Here is a 26852-nt window from a genome sequence, read left to right as displayed (position 1 = left end):
GGCTGGCTACCTAGCAGTCTGTTGCTCTTTTAGAACAAAGAAACAATAAGCAGAAGGAAACACCTGGGTGTGTCAATGCTACATGAGTTGCTAGCATGGGCACCCACAGGGGTTCCCTTGTGCCTGGAGGGTCCCCGTCTCCCAGTGAAAGTAGGCCTTAAAGAAACATCTTTGTCGACAGTAGACATGTGTGTTGGGTTGTGGTGTGTGCAGGGCCCATGAGAATTTCTCCTGTTTGTAAATGTACCCATGGGCCCAAAAAGGTTGGCAACCCCTGCTGGCTTCCCCCCAAAGAGTGCTGGGAATTTGTATAATGAAAGTGTTGGCAATTCTCCTTTAAAGATCCGAAGCCCCTCTTGCAGAACAAAAACCCCAGAGTTCCCCCTCGGAAGACCTGCTCAGATATGTGTGTCATGGGTATGCTCAATGTGTTAATTAGTGTCTAAGCTTTGATGGATAGGTGTCTTACTAACTTGGAGCATGAAGGCATGTTCAGGTGACAGCTTCCCACAATATAGGTTGTAGAATTTACTGCTAGACCAGAAGACTAGGCAATGGGACCATGACAGAGGGGTAGAAAGTTGCAATGGCCAGAATCCAGCCAAACCCTTCCTAAAATACAGAGACTGGATCAAATGTAAATCATTGCAGTGCTGATATTTCCAATGACCTAGAACCCTTCCACTGGGGGGAAAGCACAAGTAACCTATTTGATTTCTGAACATACTTGGACAAGTTTATTAAATATATTTTAGTATTTTAATTAAGCACTTGGCTGTTGGTTTATTGAGGTGTCAGGGAAATTGTTATCTTGTGGTCAACTCAGAATAAAACATTTCTTCCTCCCTGTATGTTGCTATTGGATTTGTATAAATCTTTGTTTTGCAGCATCCTGGGTTTGATCCACCCCACCCCACCCCGGCCATAAACTCACTAAAACTGACTTGTGATTGGGTTTGTGGTGGTATTATTTTTTCGTGCTTCATGTTTGTGTTGTTAAACCGTCTTGCAGATAGAAAGGCAGGATACATGTATTTTAAATAAGTATGGGATTTGGGCCAAGTCTCCTTCCTTTCCTCTGTAGAGAACCTTTGGCCATGCAGATCTTGCTAAACTACAGTTCCCACCATCCCCGGCCATTGCTTATGCTTGCTGGGGCTGATGGGAGTTGCAGTCCAACAACATCTGGAAGGCCAGAGGTTCCCCACACCTGGTCTAAACCCACCCTTCTGTAATGCTGGGTGTTGGAATCAGCACAGGATGGATGTCCAGCTTGTTGTTTGTTGGACAACAACTCCCACCATCCTGATTATTGGCCATGCTGGCTGCTAAGGAGTTGGAGTCCAACAGCATCTTGAGGACTTCAGTTGGCCACCCCTGCATTACAGTATTAATGCATGTGAGCCACTTTGCCATGATCATCCTAACAAGCAGCAGCATTTATATTGCACTTAGATTTGGCACTCATTTGCCTGGTGGTTCTGGGACGCGGGTGGCGCTGTGGGTTAAACAGAGCCTAGGACTTGCCGATCAGAAGGTTGGCGGTTTGAATCCGCGCGACGGGTTGAGCTCCTGTTGCTGGGTCCCTGCTCCTGCCAACCTAGCAGTTCGAAAGCATGTCAAAGTGCAAGTAGATAAATAGGTATCGCTCTGGCGGGAAGGTAAATGGTGTTTCCATGTGCTGCTCTGGTTCGCCAGAATCGGCCACGACTGGACATAATGGTCAGGGGTCCCTTTACCTTTTTACTGCCTGGTAGTATTAGCAGGGAACAATGAGAGTTGCACCCCAGGAACCTCTGCAGGGCCCTTGCGTCGGCTGCCCCTCTTGCTAATGGTCCTCCTACAGCCTTTGCTGCGGGGAGTCTGCCTAGGTGATCCAGGCCGCCTTTTGCAGCTCGCCCGGTGCCTCTTGTTTCTCTCTTTCTCCCTTCTGCCGCTCAGCCCAGCTCAGATCACATGTTAAGCTGCTGCTGCTGCCGCCGCTGCCTCTTCCCTCCCCTTTTGTAGTGTCAGAGCCTCCCCGGGTAACAAGCGATCCCCGGCTCCTCCGGCTGCTGCCTCCTCCGCTGCCACCTCCATGCAGGACGCCCCTACTTGGAGATCCGGATTTTGACTCTTCCCCTCCACTCTCAGCAGCGGCTGAAACAGGCAAAGGAGAAACGCTGCTCTCCGCTTTGGCGGCGGCTGGTTTGTTGCTTCGGAGTTCTTCTTCTTCTTCCTCCTCTTCCCCCTCCCAGAAGGGAAATCACCCCTCCGCAGGGTGTGTGTTTGTTTGTGTGTGTGCGCGTGTGTGTGTCAGTTTGTACGTCAGTCATTTTTGTGCAATCGGTGTGCGCGCGTGCTTGTGTTCTGTGGTGGGGAAGAGCTTTGAAAAACCCTTTGCTCCTTCTCCGGCTCTCTTTTCGATCCGGATTTAAACATCACTTTGAAACTCTTCTTTTCTCCCCTCCACCCCCCCTCTCTGTGTATTTAGGGGAGGAGTGTTGGAACCGAGAAATCTGCAAACACAGAAGTGTTGAGTTTTCTGGGGAGGTGGGGTGGGCTGTATTTTGTGTGTTGCGGTTTGTTTTTGTTTTGTTTTTAATCATTGCCAAACTGGATTATTTGAGAAGCCCAAACGGAAGTCTTTGGCAGCCCTGGATTTTGGAACTAAATATGGACTGATTCTCCCCCCAAAAAGGTGGGGAATAGTAAAGCAGTCTTATTTCTTTTCCTGGAAGAGATTTATTTGGAAATCTTCTCCATATATGTCTCTCTGTATAAATATATATAAACTTTCGAAAGAAACCTGGATGCTTTGAGCTCGGAATGAGTTTTTCATCTTTTTACAGCTCAGACAGCAACCCCCTTCTCTGTCCAGAATTGTAGAGAAGGAAAAGCACTATTCTCTCGTTCCTCCACCCCCAGCTTAAGATGGAATTAGATCTTGCTTCAGGTTTTCAACATTTATTTTCACAGAAACCAGCAGCTTGCCTTCTCAAAGCCCTCCAAACAAAGCACACAGCCTATGTCATTTTGAGCTAAAAGGTTGTTTTTTCTCGTGTGTTTCTTTAATTAATAATAATTGAATCCTGGATGAGACTTGAGACTGAAATCTGAAAATTTGCAATTTCTGTGGGACTTAAACCTGCATATTTGTGCAACCCCTAATCCGGTAACTTTTTAAAACTACCGTGCTGGTTAAAGAGATTTTCTCTTTGCCTCTGCTGACATTCTATTTTTGTTTTAAACACAGAAACGCTTCATTAAAGGGCTCAGACAGTATGGGAAGAACTTCTTCAGGATCCGAAAAGAGCTGCTTCCCAATAAGGAAACAGTAAGTATCTATGGACTTTATGTAACTTGTTTGTGTGTGCTTGTTTTATGGCACTCTGCATTCCTCCATTTGATCGTACAAAGCTGTTGCCTTTTAACCCTGTGCTGGGCTTTTAACTCAGCTGCTTCTGGGACAGTTTTCAGAGCTGTTGTGTGCGGGTGTGTGTGCCCCCCCCTCAAAGCAATAGACTTGAGAAAGTAAACCAGTTTACTTTACCAACGCGTGTTTGATCAGATGGTGCTGGCAGTTTAGGGACGCAGCTCAGACCTAATTTTAAATGGATGATGTGATGATAGTAGTTGCAAGGATAGTCGTTGCATTGCTAAACTTGAAGGCCGTATTGAAGCCGATTCTAATTGCATTTCGAGGAACAGAAGTCTCTGTAGGGTGAGTCGGGGTGTCTGCCCTGGCTGTGTCGGGAGGTTGTTGTGTGTGTGTCACTTAACGCTTCGGCCGTTAGCAGATGACAGTTTTTGTTTCGCAGCCGATAGGATCGTTCCTGCCACTACAAAACCAACCAGCTGACAGATTTATTTATTTTTTGCTGAAAATCTTGCAGGTGCCTGCATTAGAGAAAATAAGAAATAAATGCCTTTCCTTTTAGAAAGCAGGGGAGATTAGGATCGGTTGAGGTCTAGTAGTTCCTATCTCTAGAAGCTTCTGTTTTCAGAGCTGCTGGTAGTTTCTGTTTGCCGCTTGTAGAGGGGACAGGCTCCCTTTTTGTCTTTGGGTTAGGAAAAGAGCAATGAAAAACGGCAGGCAGAGGTAGTATTTGTCCCTGGGTGTTTGTTCCATGGGATACTTGCATATTTTTAAAGCAACATCAAGGTGATTGTTCAGCAAATGCTTAAAGAATGGTTTCTCATGGTGGAACCTCTTTGCCACGAAAATGTCGCCGTCTTCATTTCTCTGAACAGAGGCAGGCAGGGAGAGAGTCACTGTGATTGTGAGTCATGGTTTTAATTTAATTGAGTAACTTGGACTCTGAGGTTTTCCTCCATGGTGCGAAACACGACTGTTGAGCTACTGTGTTGTGACACGAGGACCTGTCATCGTGAAGGATTAATTGTAACATCACATACACCAGGCAGGCAGGCTTCCTGCAGAGTTTTTCTTGCTTTTTGTCCCCGCTATGGGCAAACAGTTATAAAGGAAAAGTAAACTTCTGCATTTTAATAACTTTCTCATTGGACAAAGGCTCTGGGAAGAAAGTTATATCCTTTTCTTAATTAAAAAAAACCAAAACAAATGGGCACACACCCTAACAAACATTGGCTTTTCTAAAAATATATAAAGAAATAGGTTGTGAGCAGATTTTTTTTGTTTTACGTATCTAACAAAGTCCTTTTAAATTATTCACTCTCTGCAATGATACGGGGTGTGGGTGTGTGTATTATTTTTTTGCAAAGTCAAGTGGGAAAAAGGAGGTTCGCCCAGTCACCCTTGTTGGACTTTGAACTTGCCAAGTCACATAACTTGTGCCCTCTCCTTTAGAAGAAGGGTAAAAGTGGGGCAGGGAAGAGTTACGGGCTCTGTGAAAAAAAGAACTCGGGGTGCTGACGCCACTCAAGCATCACATTTTTATTGTGGGAGGCCTAAACATTTTGTGTTAGAGGAGATGGGGCATTGAAGCCTGAGCTGTTTGATGTCCTGTGTTGGGGTCTCAACTGAGCGTCAGCCTCTCATGCCTCTAGTGGTAACTGATCTGCGAGTAACCTTTGACCTACAATGGGTTGTTTAATCTCTGCTTCCTGTTCTTGCCCACAGGTTTCCTCTTGCTTGATCTTGCCTCCTCAATCAGGCAGAGCTCAAGAATAGGGGTGGGGGCAGGGGGGGACAGAGGGCAGGGCCGGACACAGACTTGCTCTTGTGTGCTATAAAAAAAGACAAAAAATAATGCTTTTGATTTTACAAGCTTTCTTGATTTGTTTTCTCCTCCTAAAACGACCCCACCCCCTTTTTTTTTGCTTGAAATTGTTAAGAATGGGATAACACAGTAGGAAGGGAGGGAGGGAGGGAGGAAGGAAGGGAGGAAGGGAAAAGGGCAACCCCACAGTGAAAGTGAATCTAGAGCAACACGAGCCTTGAAGTGGAAGAGTGGCTCTTGTTTGTTGGGATCATGACACAGCTAGGACCAGCTTGTTGTACCCTTGGGTGCAAGTTTCAAGGCATATTTACCTGGCCTTGGTTAATTTAGCTGGTGGTGACTGCCTTGAATTTGACCTTGGGAATGCCAGATAGAATGCATTACAACTGAGGATCTCTCTTTTGTTTTGGATGATATTGTTTGGAGTTTGCCTGCGCTTGTTATTTTTATTATTTAAATACTAAGCATCTGGACCCCAGAATTTTTTTTACCTACCAATAGCATCCTTTGACCCAGAACCCAGTCCAAGGGCAGTGAAGAGGAGTTAGTTTTGGTGAGTTGTAGCCAAAGCTAGTCCTACTCAAGAGTAGACCAGCTGAAATTAATGGATATGGCTAACTTAGGCCCATTAAATTAACTGGGTCTTTTTGAGTGGATGTGCCTTCTGCATATTATATTAGAATCATAGCCTTAGGCTAGTATTCTCTGACTTGAGTTTGTGCATGTGTATTAAATGGCAGTGTGAGCTTAAATTCCTTCTGGTTTGAAATTTCCTCATCTTGCAAACAAGTCCACAAAAAATTGCAAGCCTACTATGGGTTTTATTAGCCTGCTTTCACATATGGATGGGATATAAGTGCATTTAAATCATTAATAAAATGAACATGTTAGTCACCCATGGCATAAAGGAGCAGAAGTGCCAACTTTCCTAATTCTTTCCTTCCGGAAGTCTCCTAGTGGAGATTTCCTTGCCACCGGCAACCAAGCACAATGCTGCAGGAAAGTGCCCTAATTAAGGGGCAGAGAACATGCTTTGCATACAGACGGTGCCAGCTTCAATTTCCAATGGCCTCTCCAGGTGGAGATGAGTCTGAAACCCTGGAGAGCCATTGCCAGTCGGTGTAGACAGTTGTGAACTAGGTGGACCAATGGTCTGACTCATCGTAAGGCAGCTTCCTAACAAAATGAATTTCAATAGGGACAAATGTAAGGTTCCACATTTAAGCAGGAAGAGGCTGCACAAATATATCATGGGGGACACCTGGCTTGCATGTGAAAAGAATCTCGGGGTCTTAGTAGACCACAAACTTAACATGAGTCAACTGTGTGATACTGCAACAAAAAATGCCATTCTAGACTGCATAGTGTCCAGATCAAGGGAAGTCATAGTCCTGCTCTATTCTACCTTCGTCAGGCCACACCTGGAGTACTTTGTCCACTTCTGGGCACCACAATTTACAAAGGATATTGGCAAGTTGGAAGGTGTGCAGAGGAAGGTAACCAAGATGATCAAAAGTCTGGAAGCCAAGCCTTATGAGGAATGGTTGAGGGAGTTGGGTATGCTTAGCCTGGAAAAGAGACAACTGAGAGGTGGTGTGATAAAGGTAAAGGTACCCCTGCCCGTATGGGCCAGTCATGTCCGACTCTAGGGTTGTGCGCTCATCTCACTTATGAGGCTGGGAGCCAGCGCTGTCCGAAGACACTTCCGGGTCACGTGGCCAGCATGACGAAGCTGCTCTGGCGAGCCAGCGCAGCACACGGAAACGCCGTTTACCTTCCCGCTATAAAGCGGTACCTATTTATCTACTTGCACTTAGGGGTGCTTTCGAACTGCTAGGTGGGCAGGAGCTGGGACCGAACGACGGGAGCTCACCCTGCCGTGGGGATTCGAACCGCCGACCATACGATTGGCAAGTCCTAGGCACTGAGGTTTTACCCACAGCGCCACCCGCGTCCCTAGGTGGTGTGATAGCCACCTTCAAATATCTAAATGGATGGAGCCAGGTCATTTTCTTCTGCTCTGGAGGCTAGGACCTGAACCAATGGCTTCAAGTTACAAGAAAGGAGATTCCAATTAAACACGAGGAAGAGCTTTCTGACACTAAGAGCTGTTTGACAGTCTCCCACCAGAGGTGGTAGACTCCCCTGAAGGTTTTTAAGCAGAAGTTGGATAGCCATCTGTCATGGTTGCTTTAGTTGAGATTCCTGCATTGCAGAGCATCAGACTAGATGTTCCTCAGGGTCCCTCCCAACTCTTACAATTCTATAATTCAATAGAGCGGGGGGAAAGGACTCCCACATCCTATATATCTACTATATTTGCTTTTCAAGTGTGGCATGGGCATCTCTTGCCAATGCTTGTGGGCCCCTGGTGGGTATGTTTTTATAAACAGATTCTGCATTCTACTCCACATTTTGTGAGCTGGTTGTTCAGGAACCAAGGCTCCTAAGAATATTAGAAGAGCCCTGCTGGATCAGAACAAAGACCCATCTAGTCAAGCATCCACAATCCCACAATGACCAACCAGATGTCTCTGGGAAGCCCAGGAGGAGGACATGAGATTGCAGTAGCCTCACTTCCCCAGACTTTGGCAGTCAGAGATGTGCTGCCCCTGATCCTGGGGGGAAGTGGAGCTAGGGTATCAACATTATGGCTCATAGCCTAATCCTCCATTAATTTGTCTGATCCCCTTTTAAAGTCATCCAGGTTGATGGCCATCACCACATCCTATTCTGAGTTTGGTCTCCTCCTTACAGAAACCAGTGTGCTGAGTCTGACGTAGGAAAACCTGACAATTTTAGAGGATTGGGATAGTTCAGGGCATGTGAACCTTGGAGAGGAAGAAGGGTTTGCATTTTAATTTTCAGTTACTGACATATAAATTAATGCTACACATTTCCTTTGCAAATCAGACTATAAGAAGTTGCCTGCCTGCCTGCCTGCCTTCACATACCAACCTGTCTTAAGTTATTTGCTGCTATTCAATAGCCTGAATGGAAAGAACTGTCTCTTTTTACAAAGGGGTTGGTTTCTGTTCGCCTGGAGGTGATAGTTACTTGCTGTGCTGTTGCAGGTAACTGACTTTTCACCTGCGATTGGTTGATTTTCATGTTTCATTGTCATAATTTGTACACTCCCCTCCCCCCCATTTTTAAAAATTAAATGGTAGTTAAATTTCTTGTTGTCGTCTTACTTTTAATCTAGGTTTTAAGTAGATCATATTCCTACAGATACACTCCCTTCATCATTTCTTCTCAATAAACCAAGGTTTTAATTTTATCGTGCAGCTATTGATTTTTATTTTCTAGCCTGCTCTGTTGCTAGTTCTCTGGGCATGTTACAGTTAAAATAATTTGTGTTCTAATAAATACTGGACTGAAACATCTGTCGGATCTCACACCTGGGCCCTGAAAGGCCATAACTGAGGGTCAGTGACTAAGAATGTATCTGTTTATTCCATTGCTATTATAAAGGTGTGTTGAAAGTAATCCATAATGTTCCCGAAAAGGCAGTGGTACAGTCTCCCTTGGGATTGTACTGCACAAAAATGCCAGAGGAAGATTACATGTTTTGTAAGTGACCACAAAGTAGGAAGTTAGCATGTCAGGGAGGCTGGGACATCTTAATGTGACCTTTCCACGTGCAGAGGGAGAGAGAGAGAGGTGGGGGTGTTAGGAGAGCATCTAAATGTGCAGTTGCAGAGGCGAATTTTCAACTGGTACAATTCCAAGGGGACTGTACCACATGCTTCCTCATCCCACCCTTGCATCTGAATTTGTTTTGAGGGATTGGCCAAATGAGCTTTCAGCTTACAGGTTGGGATGAGGTATGATGTGTGGAACCCTGAAGTTGCTGGACTGCACCCAAAGGTGTATTTTTTATTTTTTTAAGGCATTATTTCTGTCTCCTGTTTTCCTCCTGCCAAGGGCAGCATTGTTGGGACAGGTTGCCCAGGCTAAACAAATGGCACTTTTAGTACCTTAGGAGGTAAGAATTACCACAGTGTTGCCCTTTCCAACTGTCCAGAGTTACTTAATTTTAGATTCAGGGTCCTAGACAAACAGTGGCATTCTTGGCTCATTAACACTTAATCTAGTGTTACATAATCCCACAATTTGGCTTTCTTAAACAGTTTCTGCTGAAAAGACACACACACACACACACACACACACACACACACACACACAAAATGTATTGCAATGCTGCACATGTGGTTTGGAAAAGGTCAAGGTACCATATATACTCAAGTATAAGCCGACCTAAATATAAGCCGAGGCACCTAATTTAACCACAAAAAACTGGGAAAACTTATTGACTGGAGTATAAGCCAGTTCACCACACCACAAACCCCCTGGTGGGCCGGAGTGTGTGTGTGTGTGCATGCACGTGCACACGGCAGAGGGGGCTTCTTTCTCCCCCCCAGCCCCTCCCGTCCCCTTGTCTATCTAGGGTGCTGCCAAGAGGCAGAGGCTGGTGGTGGCAGCGGCAGAGGAAGAACAAGCAGCCCAAAAGGGCTGCTTTTGGGCTGCTCGTTCCTCCTCTACTGCCACCGACAGCGGCAAAGGCGGCGGAGGAGGAAGGAGCAGCCCGAAAGGACCCTCACTGAAAAAGTCGGCTTATACTCAAGTATATATGGTACAGTGGTACCTCAGGTTAAGTACTTAATTTGTTCGGAGGTCCGTTCTTAACCTGAAACTGTTCTTAACCTGAAGCACCACTTTAGCTAATGGTGCCTCCTGCTGCTGCCGCGCCGCCGGAGCACAATTTCTGTTCTCATCCTGAAGCAAAGTTCTTAACCTGAAGCACTATTTCTGGGTTAGTGGAGTCTGTAACCTGAAGCATATATAACCCGAGGTACCACTGTACTTTTTTCTTAAGCCCACAGAAGTTTGGTAGGAAGTTTTGTTGGGGTCCTCAGCTCCACCTGTGCAATCTACGCAGGCTGACTGTGAACAGATGCAGCAGTGCATTTGCAGGCTGGCTGGAGTTAATGATTCTCCCTCGTCCCTCCCACCTGCCCCCACTTAAACTGCAAATTTCCTTTCATGAAGGGAATGGGATAATTGCTTAGGCAAGGGCTTTTCACCCCCTCAGTGCAAAGCCCTGACTTCTCTGAACCTCAGACATTCCCACCCCTTTTAACTGTGGATCTCATAACACTTCTTTTTTTTTTTTTAATGCCGGGAGCAGAGCCTTAATTGTGCATAGACAGTATGGACACAACCCTCTTGCCCTGCTTTCCCACAGGAAGTCTTTATTTTTGTGTAGAAGGTTTGTTTCCCTAATGATGAGGCATATTAATATAGCGTCGGGGCCTTGGCTCTTAATTTTCTCACTTGCCATGTAAGCATTTTTGTTGTTGCCACTGCTCTTCAAATACCATACCTTCTCTCCCCCACCTTAATAACTTGCTCTCTCCCTCCCTCCCTCATCTCTCTTCCTGATGCAACCAAAGCTGAAATTTCCCATTAGGGCTGGAATCGGCTGCCAACATAAGCAACCCCTGCTTCTGCTCCTCTTCCTTCTGGCCTGCCTCGTTCTGGATATTACAGGAGGGGGAGGGATTTTTCGTTTCTGTGAAATCGCAGGCTGGTCTTCCATTTATTAAGTCAGATAATGGCCTGATTCTGCCCCCAACCCATCTCTTTTTGTATTTAGCCACAGCAGAAATGCTGCAGCCTGGTGATCAACAGGCTGTAGGAGTGGTCCTTGGCTTGGCAGGGGCATCATTTATGGAGGGGAGAGGTCCGTCCTCCCCACCCCATCCTATATTTCAAGCCTCATGGATCTATTCCTCTAGAATGCTTAGTTCTTGTGCAGTGCTACAAAATAGCTGCCACAAAACTTCCAATGCACACTGGATTGCGTGTGTGTGTGTTTTTTACATGCATTTTTCTTCATTTGGTTCCCTTCAATGTAAATATGTACAAATGCAGGCCTCCGAGTCGCGCAATCAATCTTGTCTCCTGAAATCTTTGCCCACTCTCACCCACACAACAGACTGCAACAGTGGGCCTGCTGGTTTGCTCAGAGTTGGCAAGCCATTCACATATGCTGCAAAGCCATCTCTCCCCCTTCCGCAGCTCCCCTAGTAAGGGATGTTTCCCCGCTGAATGTCTAGTCTACCCCACTCATTTAAACCATTAATCTCAAACACGCTTCGCAAAGACCAGCCTCTGCCGTGATCCAGCAGGTATCTTCTTGTGTTCTTGTGCCACCTTAGCAAGGATCCACACACCACACGCAGACTGTTTGTTCTAGGAACAAACATAGGGATATGAGAAACAGAGATTTCCAGAACATCCCAAAATTATAAGTTCTTGGTGTGGGGAGGCCTTGTGTCTTTGAGAGAGAGAGAGAGAGAGAGAGAGAGAGAGAGAGAGAGAGAGAGAGAGAGAGAGAGAGAGACTGACAGTACATGTAAAATAAACACCCAGATGTGGGCGGGGAGAGGGAAATTCTCATGTTTGAGTCCTCCTCACCATCAAAGGCTTTCTGCACATGGAAAAATAGCATGTCAGTGAGAATGGTTCTTTCTTGAGCTGGCCTCACCTGCCCAAAGCAATACCTTTAGCTCTCCACGTGAACTCAGTTTCTGATGGAAAGGAGCAGTTGAAGCACATGGCGCTGCTGTTGCTCCATTATCAACCATTCTCCTAGAATCAATAAAAATGTAGAGATGGAAGGGCGCCCAAGGATTATCTGGTCCAACCCCCTGCAATTCAGGAATCTTGGCACACAGTACCATGTACTTGTCCTAAAAATTTGACCAGGCTCAAATTTAGTAGTAATGACTTTTGAAAATTTTGTTCGTACCAAAGAAAGATGATGAAAGGTGAACCAGCAGGCATGATCTCTGAAGTTAGCGGAGATTTCTTGAAAGCAGTTAAGCTGAAGGTATTTTCTCCAGATTTTTCTGGGTTCGAAATGGGTTGAGGATCTGATTGTTAAAGCTGATGATCTACCTACTTGCTGATAGCAAGAAGGGCTTTGCTTGAAGACCCGCATTCTGACAACTTGTGTAATCCTGCCGTGCGCATAGACTCTGCTTGCTTGTGCTGAGTATGACTTCATAGCTTAAAACTTCAGCCGAGTATGCAATTCCAGTGCTATTTTTGGCCAGCAAGTCTTTGGTTTTCAAGTTTTGCCTTGCACAGGTGTTCTGAATGCGCCTGGCAGGTATGCATCTTCCCACCTTGAGTCTATGCATATCCAAAAGGCTTACAGCCTTGTTTCCACCACATCTACCTCAATGCACTGCTGGATACAGATGGAAAAAAAGCAAATTTGTGCCAGTGGAGGCGGAAAAGCGACATTCCACCACAGAGAGATTGAACCAATCCCTCTGGAGAGATTTCAGTGAGGGATTAAGCAACCAAGACAAGGAAGTACACTTTAATAACATGGAAGTATTAAAAAGAGACAGAAAAGAATTAAACATGCACATAGTTTACTGCATGGGTAGCCAACATGGTTCCTTCCAGATTTTTTCAGACTGCATCTCCCACCATCCCTGGCTATTTGCCATGCTAGCTGGGGATGATGGGAGTTGGAGTCCACAACATCTAGAACGGGAACCATTGGTTATCCATGCACATAGGAAAAAAAGGATCTGCAGAGAATTAAAAATACCCAGGTTGTCTAGTGTGGAACCATGTCAGCTTAAATTGTTTGCAATTTTCACTGTGACAAAAGTTTACCATTAGCCAAGCTGCTTATTGGAACAGGGTGGTAAAGATACTTCTGAGATGTTGCATGCTGGCTACACTTGTTTATGGACTTTCAAAGACTATGATGGTGAGCTCAGTTGAGTTAGAGGCAGCCATTTGATGTGAGAGAAAGCAAGCGCCTGTCCCCTGCAGCCTCCGGGAGCAGAGCCAAGTTCTTTAACCTCTTGGCTGCTGCCCTGCTTGAGTAGCCCCTCCCGTGCCCCGAAATATATTTCCAGATGCAGTTGTCCCCGAAATCATAAAACAGGAGCTGGCCTTCTGGTGCCAACATTGGATTCTGTTAGCTCTTGTTTACCACGGGCAGTAAATCAAGCCAACTATTTATGCAGCAGCTCTGTTTTCTAGTTTACTTAGGAGATTGAAACCATGGTGTTTGCTTTTGTTCATCAGGTTTACTGTGTGCTAGAAGTAAAATATTATTGCAAGCAAGAGGGGAGCCATTAGCAGATTGCATCTTGCCTGTGCTGTGAGCCAATGACTCTGCTGCTGGTTTCTGGGAGAGGAAGGTACTTACTTGGGAGAGCAGAGCCAAATTCTGTAGGGGAAATCAATGCCCTGCTGCCTGGTTTTTCTACTCTCTCTCTCTCTCTCTCTCTCTCTCTCTCTCACACACACACACACACACACACACACACACACACACTTTAAAAATTTTGGAATGCTCTTGTTTCCCCCCAGTAATTCCTACGTGGTTCCTCATATTGTTACATCATCTACTATATATTTTGGAAACATGTGCGTCTGCCTTCTATGCTGGGGGTTCCCAGACTGTGATCCCCAGTGGTCTGCGGCATGTCTGTGAATTTGTGGTCAAAGATGGGAGACGGCTTATCCAACACATTAACTATTCATGCTGATTTTTAGTTGTATTTTTATTGATTCTTTTATTTCTTGTATTGTATTTTATTGTCATACAATGTGAATTTTGTCGACTGTACAACTGTGTTTGGGTCCCTTTTATCTGGAGATCCCTAAGGACTGAAACAGCAGTCTTAAGGCATATGCTTTGTTCCTGTGGCTCTCGTGGCCATTAGGGAAGGGCCTTAGGTCAGTGATACTGCACATGCTTGTCATGCAGAAAGTCCCAGGTTCAGTCCCCAGCAACCACTGGTACAGCTGCTGCTGCCAGTCTTTGTAGACAATACTGAACTGACTCATTCTGAGGAGCTTCCTTTGGCATGGCCAGCAGGCTGTATAAACTTGGAATCTTCTGCCATCTCCAGGGATATCCCAGTAGGCACATAAGTGGACTCTTCAGCAGACAAGTCAATATGAAAACATCGTCCTGAGAGTAGGAAGTTTGACAAGCAATTGCCCTCTGAACCATCTTCAAACTGTGCTCCCTCATCACTTGCTGAAGAGGTGCTCCCTCTGTTCCTGGGGAGCTACAGTTGGCCCTCTGCAAATCTCTCTTTTTATATTTCAAGCTGATCCAGTATCTTTTGCCCGCTGAGACAACGAGAGAGATCTCTCCACTTTCAACTAAGATAAGGAAGACCTAAGCGGCCCTTTTCTCTTTCACCTGCCCCCAAATGTGTGCCCATCTCCTGCTCAGTTTGAGGAAATAAGATGCACGGTCTTAGAAGTATAATGCAGTTTCAGCTTTTTAGGCAAGTCTCCTTCCTTCCTGTTTCAAACATCTCAGCTTGACCCTTGAAGCATAGTTTGCATTCCTGGCTGGTAGGGAGGATCCTTCAGCTGTTTGGCTACACACCAGCGGAGGCCTCTGCAGTTAGTGAGTGGCCTTGTTAAGGCTCATTGTAGGGGTTGTGCTTGGGCAAAAACTGTGCCCTTATAAAAAAGCTTCCTTAGATCAGCTTTTGACAACCTGATGCCCTTCAGATATTTGGGCCTACATCTCTCATCAGCCCCAGCCACCACAGCCATTGGGAGCTGTAGCCCAGAGCATCTGGAGGGGGCTAGGTTAGGATAGGTGGCCTTAGATGTTCATGTATTACAGTGATGGCTAAACTTGGCCCTTCAGCTGTTTTGGGACTACAATTCCCATCATCCCTGACCACTTGTTCTGTTAGCTAAGGATGATGGGAGTTGTAGTCCCAAAACAGCTGGAGGGCCAAGTTTGGCCATCACTGATGTACTATATTACATAGCCAATTGAAATAGCACAACATTGGAGAAGAAGCTGTGTCTTTTGGGTGTGGCCAGCCTCAACATAAGGGGTAAGGCACCTTTCAGAATAGGCTGGCACCATCTTGATTGGTGCCAACCTACTTTGAACACCTGGTGACATGGAGGCTAAAATAAAGTCCTCTATCGGCTTTTTTTGAAAACATTTCCTCCCTTCCTACCCTCTCATTTTCTTAGGGGAATAAGGAGAAGAAGGGAGGTAAGAGTGTGTAGAGAGTTTGGCAAATACGCATCTCCAGCATGGCTGATGAGCCAGCCCACAGCTTGCCCAGGAGACTTGCCCCGGACTCTGCTCTTTTGAGGATGACTCTCATTGCCAGTAGTGGCTGTTGGCCATTGGGACTGTTAGGACTGAAGGCAAGGAGGCTAACAGTAGGTGGAGCCAGAGTGAATGACAGGCAGAGCTAACTCTGGCCTTTTGCCTCCAACCACCTCCTTCCTGAGACAACCCCACAACGAAGAAAGAAGAGAGAAGTGACAGTCAGTGCTGGGCATGGTTGAAAGTAAGTCAGGCAGGTGGGAGCTGAATTAGTGGGCACACGGAGGTTGGTGGGGCAGTGCCCCATTTGCTATAAGGCAACAGCCTCCACTTCTCCTTGTGCCAGCCTAGGACACCCCATCCGCTTTGTTGCACAGAACATCCTTTCAGTTGTTTTGGAATACTTCAAGAAATGCTTCCATTCTTGCCTCTTTCGAAGTGGCTTTGCATGCATGGGAGAACTTCCTGGTGGGTAGTGCCCTAGGTTAATTGGAGCAAAGAGGAATGCCAGTTTGATTCCTCCTCCTCTTCCACTTCCCATACTAGCTTTGATGGGGCAGCCCTGCCCTCTCCTGCAGTGGCTCAGGGACTTATTTCACGCTCTGTGAAGCTGGGTAGCCAGAGAGCCGCCTTCCTCCTGCAGTACCATTTTCTCCCTTTCTGAACGCAGGGCTTTCTGACCTAAAAGGTAGGCCTTTCTTCAAGCCCTTCCTTGCAGCCAGGGTTGCTTGGGGGTGGGGCCTTTGCTAATGCTGTTGCGAAACATATTAGGTGGCTTTCGTCTTTGTTCAAAGTTGCACTGAAAGCCCTGGGCGCGGGGCCAGAGGGGAGGATGTGATACACGGGAAATGTTTTCTTTTTCCCTTTGTGCCTGTTGGAGTTTTGATTAGCTTTGTTGCCAGTAAGCTTAATTATGTTCCCTTGCCTTAAAAAAAGAAGAAGAAAAAAGAAAAAGAAAAAGAGACGACTTGCCAGGGCTCCCAAACTTTCATCACTTAAACTAGAAGATAAATTAATCAAATCTCTCTTTACCACTACCTGCTTGTTTTCTTCTTCTTCTGAAAGTAGCAAAATGATTCCAAGGTGGTGGTAAAGATGATGATGATGATGATGATGATTAGCCACCCATCTGACTGGGTGGCCCCAGCCACTCTAAGCAGCTTCCAGCAAAATATAAAAAGAGCAATACAGCTTGTTAAATGTGTGGTGGCCAGGGGCATGGCAATAGCCATACATGTCCACTTGATCACTCTGATCTGCAGAACTGGCACTGCCAGAGGTGCCACATAATACTTGCAACAAATTGGTCTTTTATTGTGGCAGCACATACCCTTTGGAACTCCCTGCCTATTGATGTAAGGCAGCTGCCTTCACTGTGCTCTTTTTGCCACCTGCTAAACATACTTTTGTTTAGATAAGCCTATACAGACATGTAAAATATTGGCATGCACTTTCATCCCTTTTTGCCTACTGTTGATTTTTTAGATACATTTTTAAACTGGCTTTTTACAGTGCTTTCAAATACCTCTTGTGTTTCAGCAATCTTGGGCCATGCAGCACAGATGGACAGTGCTGTGTAGAATAATTGCACCAATTTAGCGAAAAGATGTGGGGGTTTTTTGTTTTCTGTTTATTGTAAATTGATTAGAGATTTTATTGTAATCTAGTGGCGTGTAAATTTTGTTAAGTAAACAAATTCAAAGCTTAAACATACATATTAACAAGTACAAGCCCTATGGACACCCAAATCCATTTTATTTTATTCCAGAAGGAAGGGAGGCAGACAGATGGACCAACAAATGTAGGGGACTTCCTCACGAGCTGGAAACAGTAGTCTATGCTTGCTCTAGTTGCTTCCTGTTCTGGCTTGACTTCAGTTTTGTTCTTCCATCGTCTGTGGCTTACAGGTGCAGTTTGGTGCCTTTTAACAGCACAACACTATCTCCTAAAGTTTCTCACACACTGGTGTTACTAACTTCAAGAATTTACCACCTTACTCTGGGACAGAACCTATCCAAATTTAAGGTGCTTTTAAATCCATCAGATTTGATGGAAGACACTTAAGCAAGTACTTAAGTTTCCCCTTGAAATCAGTGGGATAGGAAAGTGCCCACATTTTGGCTGCTTTAAGATTCAGGACAGACAAAAGAAAGTCATCCTCCACCCAGTGCAGGGGTAGGCAACCTAAGGCCCAGGGGCTGGATGTGGCCCAGTCGCCTTCTCAATCCAGCCCACGGACAGTCCAGGAATCAGCGTGTTTTTCCATGAGTAGAATGTGTGCTTTTATTTAAGATGCATCTCTGGGTTATTTGTGGGGCCTGGCTGGTGTTTTTACATAAGTAGAATGTGTGCTTTTATTTAAGATGCTTCTCTGGGTTATTTGTGGGGCATGGGAATTTGTTTATATATTTTTTTCAAAATATAGTCCAGCCTACCACATGGTCTGAGGGGACGGTGGACCAGCCCACAGCTGAAAAAGGTTGCTGACCCCAACCTAGTGCATAGTTAAAACTATGGTGTTCACTCCCACAAGGGGCAGTGATGGCCACCAACTTGGTTGTCTTGAAAAGAGGATGAGACAGATTCATAGGAGAGAAAGTTATCTATGTTCTCCTAGCCTAAGATGGCTGTGCTGTGCTTCCAGAGGCAGAGGCAGCAATGCTTCTGAATACCAGCTGCTGGAAACCACAGTGTGGGTTGCGCTCAGATCCTGCTTGCTAGCCTCCCTAATCCAGCAGGTGGTTCTTAATGCTGTTATTGTTAATAGTGTCTTGGCTCAACAAAGGTAAATGTTGCATTTTTCAGTGTAGAGTTTTGTTTTCCATTGTGTGGGATGGTGGGAGAATATTCCATGCTCCCTGTATTCTCCAAACATGACCTCCCCACCCACCCCACCCAATTACAGTGCTCTCAAATACCTCTCTGTTTCAGCAATCTTAGGCCATCCGGCACAGATGGACAGCGCTGTTCAGAATAATTGCACTAAATTGCTGAAAAGAAAGAAACCCCCTGAGAATGTGGGGGGTACTGGGAGAGAAAAAGACTTGGAGGAAGATTCAGCAAATGAAAAAACAGACCACAGAAACATAAACCACCCACGATCTTTAGCTGGCAACCGAAGGTTTTGAAAACTTTCTTATCTCCGTCTCCCAAACTCTGTGAACCTGCCCCCCCCCCCACGTTTCAGCTTGTCCACTTTGCATTCCTGGTTCATTCTTAAAGAGTCCAGTGGCAACATTTTGAAACACTGCTTCTTGCTTATCAAAAGAGATGGCATTTTCCTCAAGGACAGGAACAATGGCGAGTGGTACAGAGTTGACTGTTGACTGCAGTGGTGGGTGCATGCCCAAATTATTTAAATCACCTTGGCATCAAGGTCCAGCCGCAGGATTGGATTGAGGGACATGCTGACTGCACACCATCATAGTACAGTCGTACCTTGGATCCTCAATGCCTTGTGAGTCGAACTTTGGCTCCCAAACGCAACCCAGAAGTGAGTATTTCGGTTTGGAAACATTCTTTGCAACCCGAATGTCCGGCACAGCTTCTGATTGGCTGCAGGAGCTTCCTGCAGCCTAACGTAAGCCACACCTTGGTTTCCGAATATTTTGGAAGTCGAACGGACTTTGGAAGTTGAATGGATTCCGTTTGACTTCCAAGGTACGACTGTATTGTGAGATGCAGTCCCCTCTGGGAAAAGCATCTTGCAGCTTCTGCACAGCAAGGTGCATTGGGGGGCTGTACTGTTAATAGAAACAGGTGATGTTGGAGGCATCCCAACAAAAAGCAGCCAGTGTGGTCTTTTTGCAGCAGATCCATCCAGAATCTCTCCCATGATGCAAGCAACACAGACGTTGTTTCTCCCTAAAGCGAGTGTCCCAGTTTAGACCATTGGCCCATCTTGCTCAGCATTGTCTACTCTGACTGGCGGTGGCCCCCCCAGGGTTTCAGACAGAAAACATTCCTAGCCCTACCTGGCGATGACATGGGAATTGAACATGGGACCTCCTGCACACACAGCTGATGCACTGCCACTCAGCTACAGCCCTTCCCTGTAGTTGGGCGTTACATCCTCATCGCTTTTAAACTCCTTTGAATATGGTACATGGCTCTTTTTTCCTTTCCTTTCCCTCTCCCCCTAGTTGACCAGAAAAGGGTGTTTTTGGAGCTTTGACAGCTGCATTTCTCTGGATTCATGCTTGATTTCCCTCCAATTCAGTTGACACAAAGGCCACACGTCCTGCCTGGCTTTTTCATTTGTCACAGTAAACTAGCAGAGCTTGGGTGTCATGATGGCTTTCATTTGGAAAGCCAATAGCTTCACAGAAAATGCATACTTTGTTGTCGTTGTTTCTGCTTTGGGATCTGAAATGCTGTCCTGGTGGGCTTTTGCCGTTTTCCAGGCCCTCTGATAAAATGCACAAGGGGCTGCTTCGCTCACACAGGGCTGCTCAAACAGCACGTGTTCCTCCTTTCCTGCATTGCTCTGTCCTCTGCAAAGCCCATAATAACTCTGTGGGTTGTTCATCTGGACCTTTCACTTTCCTGCGATGGCAGAATCGGGACACGCGAGGCCTTCCGCGTTGTGTCCCAGCACTCCAGGCGCCTGCTATTATGCTGTGCCATTTGATGATCTGGGTATTTGCTGCCCAGTTTCAGAAGCAAATCCTTCTGTCGCAAAGCTTTCAAGTCTATGAAAAAGAAACAACACGGTGATCAAAAAGGGGTAGAAAATATTAACCCTCTCACCTGCATCTCTGAATTTCCACACTGTTTATATTGGAGCACTGTTTCAGCCTCAAAGGAGAAATCAAGTAGGCTTGTCTTTTATCTGTGAAAGTTTTTTAGGTACAATTTTTTTTTTACAGGCTTACATTTTTAGTGCAGGAAAAGGGGCTTAAGACAAGAGCAGCTGGAGGGTTTAGAAATGTGGTTGCGGCTATTGTTGGTGATTGTGTTTGCCAAATTTGGTGGCTTTGTTGGTATCCTGAAAAATCTCAGTTCAAATGAGAACTAATTGTCATGTTTTGGTTGCATAATTCTGAGAGCGGAATGTCATCTTTCTGGTACAGTTTACAGTTTTAAAATGTATGTGCACAAGAGTATCCATGTCAGCAATTCCACATTGTAAATGGGTTTAGCTTCTAGATGGATTCCTTGACTGGTCTTTGGCTCAGTTTGCCACACAGGAATTTGTCTTTCTCTGGCAGAAGAACATGAATTCTGTCCAAATAAGACCTATTCAGAATAAACTCATTGAAATTAATAGACCTAAGTTAACAACGTCCATCAATAGGACAGACCTACTCTGAGTAGGACTAGCATTTGAATGGTTCTGCTGCTGCATAGTTTAGTAGTAGTTATTATTATTATTATTATTTTATTTATACCCCACCCATCTGACTGGGTTGTCCCAGTATAGATGGCTGTTGCTCTGTTGGTCTCAAACAGCAAAATGCACTGGTTATATATCAAGAGATGTCTTTCATTGGAAAAAATATAAAGTCTGTAGATTTGTATTTGTTGAAAGCTGGTCAGGTGAAAACTAGCACCCAGGGAGCTTTAGTCATCTGCATCACAAGCCAACAATCCACTGCCCTGGAAAAGCCGGATTCTGGCTGTGCAGTGTAAGGAAAATAGACAATGCAGTGTTGCTGGATAATTTGATCCAAGGAATCAATCAGTTTGACTTATTGGACACAAACATTCAACATCAACAGACTCAAGTGACTGTTCAGGCAGCACAACACCAGGGTAGAGTTTGCTGGTGTTGGGCTCCAGCATTCTTTGGCCACACTGACTAGGGTTGATGAGTGTTGTAGTCCAAAACGTCAGGAAGGAAGACAGCCCCAGGCTAGCAAAAACAATTGGTTATTTTTGCCAGAAATAACCTCAGGTCTTTGAGCCTTAAGCTGTCTCCCTTTTACCAAGTCACAACCATGGATTTTGTGGTCCATGTGGCTCTATATCCCCTGGGAGACATCATGCTGAATTAGCAAACCCCAAAACTGGTTTTCTGTTTCACATCCTCCATGTGGATGTGCCTGTTGTGCTCCTCTACATAGCGCTTGCTAGTCATGCATTTTTGCACTGGCGATCAAACCAAACATTGCTTTGGAAACCCTCTGACCTGGGATCTCTGGATTGCTTCCTCTCCATACAACTCCTCTTCCATAGAGCTCTGCTACAAAGGGAAAAGGAGGAGCCCAAAAGTTTCACTTGTCCCAGAAGCTTTCCTTTCTTTTGGCATTTCTCCCCTCCAGCCTTGGCACAGAACACGAAGCCAAGGGAAACCTCCATGCACATGATGCCCACTGCGAAGGCTTCCATTTTGTTCCTTCAGCCTCTGCTCCTTCAAGGGCAGTGGGGAAACAGCTGTTCTGCCCTGCCATCGCCTTGTGCAGGCTGAATTGCCAAGCTCCATCCCGTTAATAATTATTTCCAGCATTGCCCTGTGGAAGTCTTGCTCTTGGCAGCTTTGTTCTGCTTCGCCCACAGCACACCGTGGCCCAGGGAAGACTCCCGCAAATAATTGGTTGTAGACACCTGCAATCTTCTTCAGAGGGATATTGTGTACCCATCAATTAAAACCCTTTAATTAGGTAACAGCCCTTCAAGAGAAGTGCATATGTCTCCTCCTCCTGTCCTTTGATGCCTTCCCTCAGGGCTTCTTTGACCCAGCCGAGTCCCCTTCCTGACAATGCAGTCTCAATTTTTTTATCAAATGGCTGACTGCGTTTCCTTGGGCGGCCAGGTTCAGCTCACTTCACCCTGGGACGCCTTTTGCCTCTGCCTCCGAAGAAGGCTTGTCGAAAGACACTCTGTGTTCCAAATTTAGGAAGAGAGTGAAAACGCAAAAAGCAGCTATTGAACCGCACGGCAGGGTTTAATAATGACATCACCTTCTGAGGTTCAGAGTCGGCACTCGTAAAATGCAGAAATGTTTAGTAATGCAAACCTTTGAAGTGAGGCCTCTGCGGTTCATAGGATGAGGAAGCAGGCGTTGTAGGGGCTCTAATTTACAGATTGCTGAATGGTTTAAGAGTGATGTCAATTGTTTACAGGGAAAACCAATAAGACATGCTAAAGAGCATCCTTAATTGGAATGTTGCGGCCATGTTGGCTCAGCCCAGAGGTTGAAATTCAATAAATGAGTTGATGAGCTGATTGCTGATTGTGGCTGTTGTTGTGTGGCATCTCTCTCCCCCCCCCCCTTCCCTCTCTCCCTCTTATTAATTTTAATCCCCAAAATGTTAACGATCTAGAACTTTCCACCCACCCAACACATTGTTTCATCATCAAAGCACTGCTGAACAACTTTGGATGATTGGAATGAGATAAGAGAAACAATTTATGCCACTTAAAGCAGGGGTGGTTAATCATCTTTTGCCTCCAGGAGCCACCCCGGTGTTTGTACCCTAGACTCTCACGATAAGGAGTGGTTATCATCCATCCTTACTGTCAAAAGTTCAATCAAGTCTGAGGAGGGGGCAGGTTGTATCCTCATCAGGGTGCCCATGTCAGCACCGTGTTTTCTTTGCAATCCTTCCCTGACCCCAAATCAGTTAGGGGCTTGTGGGCCTGGGGGGGGGAATGGGTTGGGAGGCCTTACCAGGCTCCTCAGTCCTAGGATTTTGCCATCCCTCTTTTAAATATATGATTAGAGGCAGAATTGATTTCAGAGACCTAAATTGCTTCAAAGCCATGAGTTGGTGATGGTGTTGTTGTTACTGCCAAGTGGCTCAGCCAAGCTCCATCCCCACCACTTCTTACCCCAGGGTCTGTCTGGCACAACTGTGTGTGTGTTGTGATAATCCTTCTGTAATTTATGCATCTGTACTACTTGTGGTCCCCTTCATGGATCACTGCCTTGCCGTGGTGAAGGGGCTTGAATAACTCAGAGAAGCTATGAGCTATGCCGTGCAGGGCCACCCAAGATGGACAGGTCATAGTGGATAGTTTTGACCAAATGTGATCCACCTGGAGCAGGAACCGGCAAGCCACTCCAGTATCCCTGCCAAGAAAACTCCATGGGCAAAGGACAGATCGTGAAGCTGAGGTTCCAATACTTTGGCCACCTCACGAGAAGAGAAGACTCCATGGAAAAGACCCTATGTTGGGAAAGATTGAGGGCACAAGGAGAAGGGGATGACAGAGGATGAGATGGTTGGACAGTGTTCTCGAAGCAACGAACATGAGTTTGACCAAACTGCGGGAGGCAGTGGAAGACAGGAGTGCCTGGCATGCTCTGGTCCATGGGGTCACAAAGAGTCGGACATGACTAAATGACTAAACAACAACAACTTGTGGTGTGCTTAAAAAGAACAAAAATAATTTTCTGATCTGCCTTTCAGGAAAATGTGGGTTCTAGCCAATGCTAGTCCCACTCGAGTAGATCCATTCAAGATAATAGACATCAGTAGGTAGCTGAGGTTCATTGATTTCAAAGGGTTTACTCTGAGCAGGACTTCATTGGATACAGCCTGCTGTCCTCACAAGTTGGTTTTTACTCCATTTGTTTTTAAGTCCTGAGAATTCTTAATTTTGGGTTGGGCATGCTTTTTTGACACTTGGTGAAAACCAGCAAGACCCTCTGCTTCCTTCTTGGAGGCCAGGAAGCAAACAGTCTCTTCTTTTACATAATTTAAGTGGGTTTTCTCTTTTTTAGCATGTTAAATAGCCACTAATGCCCTGTGCCTTTTAAAGAGCTTTTTCCAGCACAGGATTCTGAAACTGTTGCTTGTCTGCACATATCACCATGTATGATCTGGCCTGTCTTTCCATAGATGAGTGCTTGTTAGCCAATTCTCCTTTCTCCACATCAGTGCTGCAGAGGGGCTCTCTTTTGTATTATTATTAGAAAGTCACAATGTTGCCCTCAGGTTTGATAGAGGCTTGCTTTTTTGTTTCTCTCTCTCGCACACAAGGTGACAGAGAGCAAATATGCTGTCCAACCCCGGTCCGTTGGTCTCCCTTCCTTGTTGCAATACAAAAATTCATTTTTTTGTTTCCAGTTGACTGTCTTCTCATCTCTCCCCTATTATGGCAAATTGTTACAAAATTGGAATGTGCGTGGCCTTCCGCCTTCTGGCTGAGCGCGTCACGTGAGCTCATATGTGGTTTTCGCAGAGGAGGCTGGCACGGATGGTAGCCATGGCAACTGCACCACAATTTAGTTACCGGTATTAAAAAGAAAATAACCCCAGAATGGGATCTAATCTTGAGTTTTATTTACTTCTCCTTTCCCGGACCCCCTCCTCTCTCCATGCTCTTGGAAGTCATTGGATTGAAGGGCTCCGGAGCGGGAGGGAGACAGAACTAATGGTAACGGGAGATAGTCTCTTAAAGTCTCCTGTCATTTGCATCTTTTATATTCTGCTTCTCTCTCTCTCCACCCCCGCTTTCTCCAAGCTGCTTGGGGGGATAAAAAGGACAGTTGAATCTCCATTTCTAAATTGGCCCTCGTATCTGGAGATGCATGCTGAGGAAATGCTCCGAGAGACCTTAGGTAGGCGTGATCAGCAGTTAAGATGTGCACCGTCTTCTAGGCAGTTGAAAAGAGAAGAACGATCAGCCTGTCAAGAAAACAGTGTGCATTGCATTATAACGTACATGGGCCGCATGTGGCTCATGAGCTACAGGGACTGCCCAGTCTATTTTGCTGAGTTTTAAGTTTTAAGAGGCATGCCAGGTTTCTAGTCCACATGGGTACGGCAGTAGAACTCAAAATGGGTGAAATGAAAAGTGTTATATTTCTGAAATGATAAACTTTTATTAAATGCAGCTGTTCTCACATAGATGTTCGCATGTTCTCTGGCTTTGCTCTCTGTTCATGTTGATTTCCTTCTCGCTCTTGACTGTGTCTACCTGATTGTGGGTTGTTACGCTGGGTGCGTGCAGAATAAGAAATCCTTGAGAGTGGCACTTTAAAAAATGGCATTATACTCATAGCAGCAGCAACATGACACTTGCATCAGAGAGTGTGTGTGTGGTGGGGGGGAGGGGGGAGGCTTCTCTACAAAAGGCTGAAACTTTAATAGCATACTCCCCTCCAGGCTTTGTAATTTTCCAGACAAGATGGCAGAGCTGATAGAAATGTTTGCACCGCAACCTTGAAGCAGATGTTTGCCCCGTGCTGGCTTAACAAATGTTGAGCATAATTCATTATTGCCTCCTTGTCCTTTATTCAGAGGACTTCTCAGGTTCATAAATATTTTGTTTGGGGCTGTAATTAGCACTACCCAAAGGAGAGGTGCAGGGAGGGTGATGGAGGCATTGATGGACGTTGTATCTGGGATCAGCAGCAGCCATTGCTGGCTTTTTTTGCAGTTCCCCCAAAGGGGAAGTGGTATACGTTGAAGAGCTTAGTAGGCTACTGCTTTATTTTCTAATAGCTATTGGTGATGCCCAGTCGCACAACGGTGCCACAGTATAACTGCAGGCATTATAACAGCGGAGGCTGGTCCACTATGCCAAATGGCGCACAGCCCCACCAACCTCAGCCAGTGCCCGCCTCCCTGCCCTTCTTATTGACCCCCCCCCCCAATCCAGGGGGTGGCAATGACTGCCAACTTTCTCCTCCTCTTCGTCTCAGTGTTGTCCTTGTAGAACTCAGCAGGGATTAACATAGAGAGAAAGCTAAATTTAGTTGCCTCTGTCCGCCATTGCCTCTGCCTCCCCCCTGCTGTTCTGCTCCTTTCCCTTATGCCCCACCCGTCCCAATGGGCACCAGCTACCACTGCATTTAAACTGGTATCAGTCTTATCAGACTGAATTAAGTTGTGTCTTAATAATGTGGGCTTTTCCTTGGTTTATTTCTTGGGGCTGGGGAACCTTTGGCCTTCTGGTTGTTGAACTGCGGCTTCCATCAGCCCCAGCCCTGCCAGCCCAGTGCTCATCAGGGATGATGGGAATTGTAGTCTAACAACAATTTGAGAGCCACAGGTTCCCCATCCCCAACGTTAAACATCTGATGAAGTGGGCTATAGTCTGTGCTAGCTTATGCCGTAATGAATTAGTCTTGAAGGTGCCAAAAGACATTTGGTTATTTTGCAGCATATTCTCTGGGTGGTAAATTATGTTTCACTTTTAATCTGTGATTCATTTTTGTGACTTCTGACAGTTTTGTCCTTTTCAAATCTTTGGAATGATGTCTTTTCACAGCAAATGCATGCTTTTCACAGCAAATGTTAAATGTACTTAACATTTACATGTTCTGTTACAAACCCTGAAGTGTGTGTAAGGTGGGGTTCGGGGGAGAGAAATGTATTTTGGCCAGTAAAATGCCCGTTTGAATTCCTTATTTAAAAAACGTTATTACAAACGTGAAGTGGGGATGTCAAAGTTTTTCAAGAACTAGCAATTCTTTGGCAACTTAGAAGACTTAATGCTTTGGAACATGACTTCATAAGTGTCTGGTGGCACCTTAAATACTAACTACTTTATTATGGTGTAGGCTTTCATGGACTACAGTCCGCTTCACCATGGGGGGAGTAGCAGTAAATAGTTTGGTCAGGAGGTTAGGAAATGCA

At 45.6% G+C, this 26852-nt stretch overlaps 1 protein-coding gene across 19 annotated transcripts in view; it reads left to right on the top strand.

Annotated features, from left to right (window-relative positions):
* RERE (arginine-glutamic acid dipeptide repeats) overlaps nt 1-26852 on the top strand; it is a 357369-nt gene that overhangs the window by 278515 nt on the left and 52002 nt on the right. For all 19 annotated transcript variants that reach the window (XM_081201368.1, XM_081201373.1, XM_081201372.1 and 16 more), the window contains one exon: nt 3236-3316. In XM_081201368.1, the coding sequence (XP_081057494.1) occupies nt 3236-3316 (81 nt within the window). The remainder of the gene's footprint in view (nt 1-3235; nt 3317-26852) is intronic.

Source organism: Podarcis bocagei, assembly GCF_964188305.1.
Source record: "Podarcis bocagei genome assembly, chromosome: 7".
NCBI lineage: Eukaryota > Metazoa > Chordata > Lepidosauria > Squamata > Lacertidae > Podarcis > Podarcis bocagei.
This window is presented reverse-complemented; position numbering and strand designations above follow the sequence as displayed.